Raw genomic sequence first — 12,161 nt, 5'->3', positions numbered from 1 at the left:
TACCTCAAACTGCAGTGAGCCTGGATGCGTGATCCTCAACAGTTAAGCCACAGGCATGCACATATTAAATTACTCACTGGCCATGGTGATCTATCTCTTTTGTCATTTAATCGGTCTCTCTATTTCTCAATCTAAAAGAGGTTTATTTAGTTAACTATTTGGATTTTGGCTATCCTCTATTTTAGGTAAGGTGAGAGCGTTTCAGCCAACAGATTATTTTTATTGATTTATTTGATCAAAAGCACAGATTGCAATGCTGCTGTGTAAAAACACACACACAGTTCTGTGACTATAGTCTTGTCAAAACTTTCATCACACAAACAAATAAAACAGAAAGACCATTACTGGCCATACATTTTTTTTTTGGTTTAATTCACTGATAAAAACAAAGTTTAAAAAAAAAAAAAAAAAAAAAAAAAAAAAAAAAGACAGAACACAAAATATTCTATAATTTAGCATTTAAATATTTAGGAACTTTTGCTGTAGAATGATCCTAGAGAAAACTGACTGTTTTTTCTGACTGTTAAATAATTTTTTTCAGAGTATGAAATCTTATCCCCAGGTCATAATAAAAGGAGTTAGTCAAAATCTAAACATGGTAGTCTTTATTTTTTTTTTACAATGCTCACCACTGCAAGAACTGGGACAGTAAAACAAACTAACAGAAAAGCACAAAAAAAACCACATCAAATTCTGTCCAACTATTAATTCCTTTTATTTATTTTTTTTAATTATTTTTTGTATTTTTTTTTTTTTAGAAAAATCTGATATTACATAACTTTAATTTTTTTTTTTACACTACTCAGATTTTTCATTTCTACAATTATTTTATGGTGTAACAAACAATATGAACAAAATAAATTGGGGGAAGAGGTTTTTTTTTTTTTGAAAAAAAAAAGACATTAAAACTACTTAACAGATGCAGGGTAATTAAAAAGTTGAAAAGTTATGGGGATAGACAAAAAAAAAAAAAAAGTAACCAAAAATGTGGGCGTGAGCCTAATTAAAAAAATTATAACAATAATTAAAACTCTGGACAGCAGACTGTGGTGTTATCTACACTGACGGAAACGCAGACAGACAGGCGCGTGCTGAAGTGTGTGGAGTTAGTTGGTTCCCAATCCAGATGCTTCAGATGAAAGCCTAAAACAAAGACGACATTGGAGAGAGAAAATAAAAAAAAATAAAAAGGATTCAACACATCTGAGAACAAGATAGATGATCCACAGCCTCCATTAAGGGCATTAAAATAGGCCAAATAACATTACCATTCAAAAGATTTGATATTTCATAATCCACACTTTGCTTCAAGTCAAATTCTGGAATATAATTTTTTTCGTTGCCGAATATTAATTAAATACCGGACTATACAATGCATCACTTTCATGCCATTGCTATTCAATTTAAGATGAAAAGGTTTGATTTATTGCAAACTAGAAAGCCTGCGTCACTGGATATACACAGAAATATTATTTATTTGTGAATTAAACTCTTCGATTACACCCCACTGCTCTTCTACACCTCTGGAGTCCCGGGTTCAAATCTAGTGCCGCTCACAAATGAACCGACTTCAGTCTCGATGCACCCACAGCATGACCGTACGATCCTGTGATCACGAAACGCCACACAACACATCGGTCTCAAAGAGAGAAAGAGGGTGGAATTTGATCACGTGTGCTTCTCTGGTTTTTAGTCTCATTTATTCTGTGCTTTGATCTCTGTGTGCTGCTGATGAAGTTTGAACCGCACATGTTTTTATAGCGTTGTTCGTACATCGGAATAGTTTTTCACAATAGTCTCCACGTGTTACATCAGCAGCCGCCTAGCGTGACCCCTTATCAGTAAAGACTACAAAATGCAACATCAGGACAAACAAGCATGCCTTGTACTAAAGCTACAACACAAGCAAGACTCCAGTCCCCTTTATTAATAAAAAACAGACATGACAAGCACAGGTTAGTTTTTCCATTTTAATGGAACAAAGCATTGTTTTCAAGACAGCGGATAAATGCATTTTTTAAACGGTGTTGCACACTACTGTGAATCACTTGACATTAGTGTAGCTAGTTATATATGTGAGTGCGTTTAGTGTTTACAAACATGCTAGGATTTCTCATTTCGAGTGGCTGGCTTTTTCAAATACAATGTCAATGACTGGATATCATGCAAGTCGACGTGAACCACCCTCAATTCTGGTTCACTCTGGTATCCCATTTAAACAGGGGGCAGACTGCCTCCCACCTTGCCTCCCCAAGGAGCAGAGTTAGTAAGGAGAGAGCCTCCTCTTCTTGGAATTTGAGGCATGGTCAGAGACCCCCAGCTTGTCAGAGCCACTATCTGAGGTGGAGCCGTTAGGGCTCCTAGCACTGGAAACATTGAGTGCCAGCAAGGAGACTGGTTTCAAACCAAGCAGACTGGACACACAGACTGGGGTGCTGGGGAGCGGGGAGGAGGAGTCACAGGCAGAGGAAGAAAGGGGCCCAGGCGGAGGCAGGGAAGACAGGGTGATGGTGGCTGCAGAGGTGGAAGAGGAGGAACAGGAGGAAGAGGATGTGGAAGGAGAACAGAAGGGAGGAGCAGCAGCAGCACTAGTAGAGGAGGAGGGGGGCTGACAGAGGTTCATGCTGACGTGCTCAGGAATCGAGGAAGGTGGTTTAGAGGACTCTACACTGCAGAGAGACAGAAGGAGAGAGAGAAGAGGAATACACAGTAGGGCTGGGTTAGGGGTGGCAAGGTCATGGGGGTGGTAGGGACCTAATCTTGCAGGGGGGAAAAAAAATAAAATAAAAAACACAGAATGGAGAATTAGCAAGCTGTCATAAAGCTTACTGGCAGAAGCCTGGAAGATATACTGGACTAGGTTTTTTTTTTATATATATATATAATTTAGAAGAGGGTTGTCCAACACTCCCGTTCATGATTTGTTTCCTGGTCCTGCCAAGAAGGTTTATGGAGGACTGAAGTTAAGATGAGACTCACACAATTGCAGTGTCACAGCACTGACAGGGTTAAAAACTACACCCACAGGGAAAGCATGGCTTCTACGGGGGGGTGCAGCAATACAGCAGCCAACGATCACCAGACAAGAAAGGGACTTGGAGGCAGATTAATCTACACAGCAAGGAGGCATGCTTTGGTGCGGCACAGTTCAGATAAACCAAGACTAGGGTCTAGAAACTAAAACTGAGCCCTCGCGCGCAAAACACACTGTATGCATTCTGCTGTATCAGTTTGTCGGTGTACCACTGCAGGTTTCAAAAGCAAAAAAATAAATTAAAAAAAGGTGCAGTGTTACTTTTATTAGACTTCTGGACAAAGCACACGCAGTGAAATGACCCAGATGGATTCGTTTTTACCAGCAACAGCGAGAAGCAAATACAACACAGTGTGAGATCAGATATCTTAAAACCTCCCGGAAGCAAACAAGACTTTACCTGGCGTGGGGCCAACCAGTTATATACTGAAGAAAAAAAAAAAAAAGGTGGAAAGTGATCCAATAGCACCCAGCTGGATTCACAAATGAAGTCATTAAGCCTTAAAACATCCTGCTGGGTTTTTATAAATGCCAAAATGACATTCAGCTCCCTTTGGATGCGGATACCAGCCGACCAGAGACGAGCCAGCTGGCTTCAGAACGTGTCGGGCCAGCTCTGACACGTCGTGCTTTGCTTCGGGCTGCAGATATTTAAAAACCTGGCTGAAGCCAAACCTTGGACTGCAATACACCCAGTTTGTTTCATCCAGAAGCCTGATATGTATTTAGCACCTAGGATAAGACCTCACGGGCAGCTCAATAGAGATATCTCTGTGTGTGCACAGTTTGAACCATTCCAGGTTTTACCATCAGCCTAAGCTCACTGTAAAACCTAGGGTGACTCAAACTGCACTGCAGTGGTATAATTTCATCTCCAGGTGTTCGATTCCTCTAGTTTGGGCCCCCACCTCCCTCCCTCTTACCTGGCGTTGATGAGATACTCTGCTAGGCTGATGCTGGCCGGGGAGCCAGTGATGGTGACCTGCCTGTCGGAGGAGCCCTCCACCGGGTTGGCTATTTTGATCTGTGCCCCAGACATCTGCCGGATCTCGTTGATTTTGGCGCCTTGGCGGCCGATGATGCAGCCGATCAGCTGGAAAACAACGATAGAAATAAAGTGTCACCCCCCGCAAGACTAGAGGAATCTTATTTAATAGGACACAAGCCGGTCTTTAATAAGACTGCATCTATTCACGTTTTTAAAAATAAAGTGTCACCCCCCGCAAGACTAGAGGAATCTTATTTAATAGGACACAAGCCGGTCTTTAATAAGACTGCATCTATTCACGTTTTTAAAAATAAAGTGTCACCCCCCGCAAGACTAGAGGAATCTTATTTAATAGGACACAAGCCGGTCTTTAATAAGACTGCATCTATTCACGTTTTTAAAAATAAAGTGTCACCCCCCACAAGACTAGAGGAATTTTATTTAATAGGACACAAGCCGGTCTTTAATAAGACTGCATCTATTCACGTTTTTAAAAATAAAGTGTCACCCCCCACAAGACTAGAGGAATCTTATTTAATAGGACACAAGCCGGTCTTTAATAAGACTGCATCTATTCACGTTTTTAAAAATAAAGTGTCACCCCCCGCAAGACTAGAGGAATCTTATTTAATAGGACACAAGCCGGTCTTTAATAAGACTGCATCTATTCACGTTTTTAAAAATAAAGTGTCACCCCCCACAAGACTAGAGGAATTTTATTTAATAGGACACAAGCCGGTCTTTAATAAGACTGCATCTATTCACGTTTGTGGTAGAATGAAAATCGGCTTTCAACGTTCACTTGTTTGTAAGATTGCATTAATTCTGTTCAAGCTGTTACTGGAAAAAAAAAAATTATTTAAAGCAGAAAGACAATTGTGGGACTGAAGGTAAAGGATGCCCCAAGTCGTCTGCATCACAATTGCAGAAGAGGTTCTGTAGAAGCAAGTAAAAAATATATATACAAAGAAATCACCAGGAAGACTTTAGGAGTGATTATTTGTCATTACATTTACAAGGTTTCCTTACATCAGGGGGGTTATTTAAACCAGCAACCAAACATGGAATGCCACACCCCCCCCCCCCTCCCCCAGGGGACACTCACGTCGTTTGGAATGGTGAGCTCGTGAGAGCTGGCTTGGGCAGAGGCATCCATCCCTGTTGTGAAGCCGGTGCTGCTGGGAGCCAGAGGGAAGGGGCTCTGCTGCATGGCGAGCTGGTGCAGCTTCGTCAGCTGTGGAGAGAGCAGAGGATCAGCAAGGCACTGGAGAGCACACGGCACAGCCCTGCTCAAGACGCTTTGCAAGAGCAGCAGCAGGGGTCCGAGCCTCAGGAGAGGAAAACGCAAAGAAACGCAATACAATCCTCACGTTTAGTACAGTGGCCAGCACTCTTTGCTCATTTAAAAAAGTGGTTTTGAAATCTCAATGTAGGTCACGTTTCCTAGACTGGATTAACACTAATCTCTCATATTTTATGCCAGTCTCATTATGCAACAAGGTCTTGAGTATTACTTGGATGAATATCCCCAAGCTGTGGGTGTGTTTTTAGCAGAAAGGGACAGAGAAAGGGAGATTGAGAGAGGCCACAGGTTTGTTTATTTGCAAATGCAATAGGGGCTTTGAATGACAAAGTGCCGCGTTTAAGCCACTGATAACCAAGAGCTACTGTAAATGTGTCACAACCTGGAGAAGGCTAGTGGTTTAAAAAGCAGCGTGAAGAAAGAATATCAGGATACAAGCTAAACTGCAGACAAGAAACTACAGCTTTCATTCACTGAACAGAAAGCAAAGCAGATCTGCTACTGAGACGGTTGGCAATACATGGGCTGTATTATTTTTTTAATCAATTGGTTTGTTTAAATATAAAAAGGTTTCCACCCCTGCATCCGTCCACATTACTGAAGTCCTTTGGTAAAGGAAAATAAATAGAGAGGAGAGCAGCACTTACATCTGGCTGAGGAATGGCGTGCTGTCCTTGAACGGTATAAGCCTGCAAAAAAAAAAAAAAAAGAAAACGATCAGGAGAGTGGCTCAGCGCATGACCGCTTCACCCCTGCGTGCTTGCAGTCTGACACCTCCTGCCTGTGCCTATAAGGGTGGCTCCAGAGTCACGCGCCACACTCTCAATGCAGGCTGTTGTTTCCTTGCACTTGCTAAGTAACAGATAACACTGGCTTAGTATCGGCTGGTGCAATACTGTGGCTTTGTATCTTCACCAGTAACCCCCCCCCCCTGCATTAAATGCACTTGTCAGTTTAAAAGAAATTCCTGTGACATATGATCAAGAGAATAATGATTGATGATGTTTAATGCCATGAATGAAGTGTTAATAACTTAACTTACACAATCGCCATTTTAAAACAAATACAACACTCTGAGAATCTGATGGTGCTTGTCCAAAATGCAATGGATTCTTGGGAAGGCCAGATTAGACAGTTTGATTTCGTTTCCACCCACTCCTTTGCTATCTGAGACACAACAGGGTGTGGAATGCAGCTGCAGCACATTTTAGGAATCACGCAATGCGGGGGGGACAGAGAGAACCCCCCCCCCTTTTAAAGAGGGAGGGGGGTAGGGTATTGAGAAAGAAAACACAGTAGGAGAAAGAAAGAAAATAACTAACAAGACTTTAAAAAAAATAAATAAAAAAGGAGGAAATTTGGAATGGTTTCGCTTTGAATTAATTTTGGATTTACCAAACCTTTTGGGGGGGGGATCCACGTTTATTAACCCAAATCAATGTTGTTATCCCCACCTCTCTCTCTCTCGGATGAAACCAGAAGGGATAAAGAAAGTACCTGTCCACCAGCGAAGATGACCGGCGATCCGGACGGCTTGGGTCTGTACGGGATGGTGACCCCCTTAGGAGGAGACTAGGAGAGAGGAGAGAGAGAGAAAAATGAGAAGAAACTTTCCTATAGGAAAACCAGAGAGTGTTTAAATTAACGTTTAAAAAAAGCTTTACTATCGAAACTATAACAGATTAGAAACGTTGGTTACAAATCATAACACCTGCCCCAACAATGGCTATTGTACAAAATGGCTGCAACAAGCCTGTATGTGTGCAGTGTTTAATTTTACATGAAGAAAAGACTATGCAGTTGACAATTAACTGTTTAGAATTTTACCTACATTTTTAAAACTCTAAAATTAGCAGCATCCCTACTCAAGCGATGAAAACACTTTTTTGGACCAACATGCAAGCTGTAAATAAAACTGCACAGACACGTCTAATTGATGTGCAGCTAGTTTCACCGACCCACATTCACGCTAATCATGAACTACCAAGTAAAAATTAGGCTACCTTACTGAACGCAAGATTGGGTAGGTCAAGATTAGCTAGTTTTAATAGGAGGTCTGCAAAACCAGCCGCTGGAATTCTACGATAAAGTGTGTGTTCTAGTCATGTAGTGGAGAAATGTTAGAAAAAATAAAAAGGGTAACTCACACTCACCTCCAGCATGACCACGCAGACCTGCTTGACACACTCGATGATGGACTGCGAGGTGCCAGCGATGGTGATGGCGCGCTCGGTCGAATTGGGAAGCATGTCCCCTGCCACCTGCACCTGCGCACCAGTCGACTGAGGGGAGACACACACACACAAAAAAAATTACTGAACAGGCTTTTCTAAACTTATCTGCAGTTTCTTTAATAAAAATGGGGCAGCTTTAACAGAGTTGATTCTAAAAGGTGTTCCAAGAACGGGATGTTTTTTTCATTATCCGTTACTCATTATTATTATTTATTTCTTAGACGCCCTTATCCAGGGCGACTTACAATTGTTACAAGATATCACATTATTTTTACATACAATTCCCCATTTATACAGTTGGGTTTTTACTGGAGCAATCTAGGTAAAGTACCTTGCTCAAGGGTACAGCAGGAGTGTCCTCCACCTGGGATTGAACCCACAATCCTCCGGTCAAGAGTCCAGAGACCTGACCGCTACTCCACACTGCTGCCCATACCTCATAAGCTAATGCAACTTCTTTATGAATAAAAAGGACAGTGAGGTGTGCAGGAATGGCTGTGCACTTACCTCTCGTATCTCCTTGATCTTGCACCCGCCCTTCCCAATGAGCGAGCCACACTGACTGGCCGGGACCACGATGCGCAGGGTCACTGGAGGCCTGCTGGTGGCCGTGCTGTTGGTCATGGCGCTGCTGATGTCCTGGAGGTTACAGAGGAGAGGGCAACGGGTTCGAGTGATCAAAACACAATAATTAATTAACCGATGTGACTTGTTTTGGGGGCTGATTACAGTACAAAACCAACAAAAATATTAGGGTTCATTTCTGATTATAGGGTTCACTAATGTATTATGTATTGTTCCTCACTGTCTTGTAAAGCGCTTTGTGATGGTGGTCCACTATGAAAAGGCGCTGTATAAAATAAATATTGATTGATCTGAGGATTGGGTCATTTTTGAAACGGCTGGATATTTTAGATGCCTGGTATCGCTGCCTACCAAGGTTCACAGGTTCAAAGGTTATTCCCTGCACGCACACACGCACACACACCTCCTCCAGCTTTTCGATGATCATTGAGAAGGCTTTGAAGATGGAAGTGGTGGGTCCAGCGAGGGTGATAATCCTCTCTGGGCAATTCCCTTCAGAGATGTTAATGCGAGCACCACTCTGTGAAAGGGGAGGGGAAGGAAGGAAGGAAGGAAGGAAGGAAGGAAGGAAGGAAGGAAGGACACAGCTCTTAGTTCAACCGCTAAAATCTGCAATTTAGAATTACTCAAAGGTCGAACGCAAGGGTGTAACGAGTCACTTTCTTCACACGATACGGCATGCATTGCGTGCACTGTAATACTGCGAAGACCCAAAGCACAATTCTGCGCAGTTTTCCGAATGAAGAAGTGCGAGATGCAGTTAGTAAAAATACACTCTCCCTATCAAGTAATTAACACATCAACTCACCTCTTCTCGCATCTTCTTCACAGATTCTCCTTTCTAAAACAAGAAAAAAAAAAGTGGCATTTAATGACTGCGTCACCTCGACATCCCAATCTAGATATCCCACTGTGCTTAAAATGATTTGCCTCATTTTCTTTGTTACTATAATACAGTACAATGTGATTTCACGTTTCCCTGATTAGTGCTCTTCTGCGGCTATTTTAACCTACAGATCGTGACATTTCACAACAACCCTATAGCCCAGTTTATAAAACCACACTAACCTTGCCAATGATGCTTCCAACTTCCTAAAAAAAAAAAATCAATAAAAACAGTCAATTAGCATGTCGCGTGTGAAGGGTTAAGGAGACAGCAGAGCTTCATGTTAAGAACTTAGATCCCAGTGATAAGCCAGCGAGTGACTCTGTGCAGTAACACCTGCTCGGAGGCACTGAAGTGCACATCCTCTCTCGATGACTGAATTGCTCATCTCTGCTGGAGTGGCGTTGGGGGATTTCAGCCCTTTCTAAAAGGCTGACCTCGCCTTTCAAAAGACAAAGACTTGCCATTGTAATCTCACAGCCGTCTGGACTGAGAAACCGCGTTACTGCAAGCGTGGAGCAACTTGGGAGTAAAAGAAACTGGAAAGTATTTATAGAGTCAACATTCGTCACTGTCTGCTGTGTGTGAGGAGGCATTTTAAATGAAACAACCTACATAAAACACAGACATTATTACAATAGCAACTTTATGAACTGGGTGAAGATGTATGGTTTTATATAGGCAAGCAGTGTGGACTAGTGGTTAGGGCTCTGGACTCTTGACTCTTGACCGGAGGGTTGTGGGTTCGATCCCAGGTGGGGGACACTGCTGCTGTACCCTTGAGGTACTTGGATTGCTCCAGTAAAAACCCAACTGTATAAATGGGTAATTGTATGTAAAAATAGTGTAAAAAATAATGTGATATCTTGTAACAATTGTAAGTCGCCCTGGGTAAGGGCATCTGCTAAGAAATAAATAATTCAAATCAAGATTTTTTTTTTTATATATATATATATATATATATATATATATATATATATATATATATATGAAGGAGAATGAGAGAGAGAGATTTTTTTGTTTTGTTTTTTTAAAAAAAAGATCAGCAGTATTTTAGTTAATCAGCGTATTCCAATTCTTGGTAGCTGTATGTATGTATTTAATTTTTTTATCCATAACTAAAGACCTGATGGGAGCAAAGCCTCACAAAGGAATGGTCTTGGCAAGACCCCAGTTAAGATCTATATTATTTATAGATGCTCGTCAATTCTGCTTCCCTCCCCCAGCAGCCCAGCAGCCCAGCACCCCCCCCCCTCCCCCCCTCCCCCCTCCTTTACCTTGCCGTGCATCAGCAGTCTGATAGTGAGGGTGACATTGAGTCCGCCTTCAATCACATCAGAGTCCATGATGGAGCAGCTTCAGCTGGTGAGGGAGGTTCTGGAGAGTGGAGAACTGGCGTCTTTGGTCACAGGAATGGAATCTTTTGAAGCAGAGAATGAAGGACATTTAAAGATTAGAAATGCCACACACACGCAGCTGGGCAGAGACGTGCCGCTGCCAATGTATACAGACTCCACATCAAGCGCTGGCTGCCGGTGCATTTGGGAAAACAGGAGGAAGACGACTTCAAAAAAGTTGCACAAAAATAAATAAATAAAAAGGCTATGAAAAAATGCACGGCTGTATTTGCTTTAGCATTGGGGATTGGTCCGACATAAATACAATTTCTCTTGTATATCAAATATCACGTCATAGTTCTATGCAAATGCATGTGGAGATGCTGTAGACCGGAGTAGTGTTGTTTTGCGTCTCTAATTGCTCTGGTAGGCTGCTGACTACAAGGTTACATTCTTTAAAAAGGGACAAACAAAGCCTGGCAATTATTTTTTTTAACACGGTCTTAGTGCCGTCAGAATCGAAGGTCCACCACAAACAGTTTAAATTTGTCGGTATTATCAATGCTTTGTGGACGAAACTTTAAAAAGGACGTACAGATATTAAATTCAAATCATTAAAATGAAAGTTTAAAATCACAAAGGGGGGTGCTGTTAATGCGACTGCCAAGGCGTAGTTAATTAAATGCCCGGCAAAACAACAAGGCCTCGATTTAAACTGACTTCAGCAAACGCATTTCATTTAATGCGCTTGAGATCCGAGGGGGTTTTCATCTTCTCCGTTTCGAAAACAATCTGACCTACGCTTATTCATTACGAGAAAAATATTTTCTGCAGAGAAACAACTTTTCAAACGTATTTTTTTTTTTTGTACAGTTCCGTTTTAAAACGCACCCGAATTCCACACATTATAAAAATTAAAATGATTACAAAACATTATACAATACAAAATCGGGGGCCTGAACAAACAGCATCGTTTGGGCGGCGTGCATCGTTTGATGCCCTTTTCAGTTTGTTAAATTGTAACAATACAAAATAAATTAAAATGCACTGGTTACAAGACCAGAAACAAAAAAAGCAGCATGCAAGAAACGTGCACGCCGTTAAATACAAACACGTAACGTTTAAAAGACTAAAAACAAGGTGTCTTTTCATATTAAAATCGCATTTCGCCCGTCCTGTATTATTCCCCGCATTGCGAGCGTGTGTCTGCGCGGCCTACGACTCCCTACACAGACTAAAGCCTGTTCCTGCCGCGGCGCTCGCTTTCTTTCTAAACGGATTAAAAAAAAAACAAATAAAAAATGAAAACCCGCTTACTTGTTCCGTGTCCAGGGGGAGGGTAGGGTCTTGAGGGTAGAAGGGGAGAGGATCGGGTGGGTAAAAACCCAGGGGGAGAGTTTAAAAAGGAGTCGGGGAGAAGGGAAGAGAGACGATGAATGGTGTGCAGCTCTCTCTCTATCTCTCTCTCAAGCACAAAGACAACACTATACCATCCCTTTCAACTCTCAACTTTCAACCGACACTCCCACTCCCTTTTCAGCATTGCAACTGCGTAGAAAAACTATAAATAAGCCCTGACAATCCCCCACCAGGAGGGGGGAACGGGGTAATTTCGGTATAAAAAAAAAATAATATGACAGTAAATCTGTATTTAATCGTATTGGAAAAACTAGGCTAAACTGGCCAAGTACGTCACAGTTTATTATGAAAACGTTTTTTTGGTTTTCTTTTGTGAAATATAACAAATGGTAACTGGTTTAAATTCTAGTAAACAAGTCTATACACATGTGACCA

At 41.7% G+C, this 12,161-nt stretch overlaps 1 protein-coding gene across 2 annotated transcripts; it reads right to left on the bottom strand.

The window, feature by feature from the left end:
* Positions 1–590: 590 nt before the first annotated feature.
* On the bottom strand, positions 591–11,888 carry LOC117962554 (poly(rC)-binding protein 2). 2 transcript variants are annotated; one of them, XM_059013018.1, is made up of 12 exons: positions 11,685–11,888; positions 10,308–10,450; positions 9,213–9,236; positions 8,953–8,985; positions 8,548–8,664; positions 8,067–8,198; positions 7,473–7,607; positions 6,823–6,897; positions 5,973–6,014; positions 5,128–5,256; positions 3,958–4,127; positions 591–1,143 (listed from the first exon to the last, which is right to left on the bottom strand). In XM_059013018.1, the coding sequence occupies exons 2-12, from the start codon at positions 10,374–10,376 to the stop codon at positions 1,107–1,109; spliced, it is 963 nt and encodes a 320-aa protein (XP_058869001.1). In that variant the 5' UTR covers positions 10,377–10,450; positions 11,685–11,888; the 3' UTR covers positions 591–1,106. The 2 variants fall into 2 exon arrangements, with proteins under 2 accessions (XP_058869001.1, XP_058869002.1); XM_059013019.1 differs by having other exon boundaries at positions 7,479–7,607.
* Positions 11,889–12,161: the final 273 nt, after the last annotated feature.

Source organism: Acipenser ruthenus, chromosome 45 (genome assembly GCF_902713425.1).
Source record: "Acipenser ruthenus chromosome 45, fAciRut3.2 maternal haplotype, whole genome shotgun sequence".
Classification (NCBI taxonomy): domain Eukaryota; kingdom Metazoa; phylum Chordata; class Actinopteri; order Acipenseriformes; family Acipenseridae; genus Acipenser; species Acipenser ruthenus.
This window is presented reverse-complemented; position numbering and strand designations above follow the sequence as displayed.

Coding starts and splice junctions, on each gene's coding strand:
- LOC117962554 (XM_059013018.1), bottom strand. CDS start 10,376: ATGGACTCTGATGTGATTGAAGGCGGACTCAATGTCACCCTCACTATC. Junction 7,608..8,066: donor AGATCAAGGAGATACGAGAG/GTAAGTGCACAG, acceptor GTCTCCCCTCAG/TCGACTGGTGCGCAGGTGCA. Junction 6,015..6,822: donor TCATCTTCGCTGGTGGACAG/GTACTTTCTTTA, acceptor TTTTTTTTGCAG/GCTTATACCGTTCAAGGACA.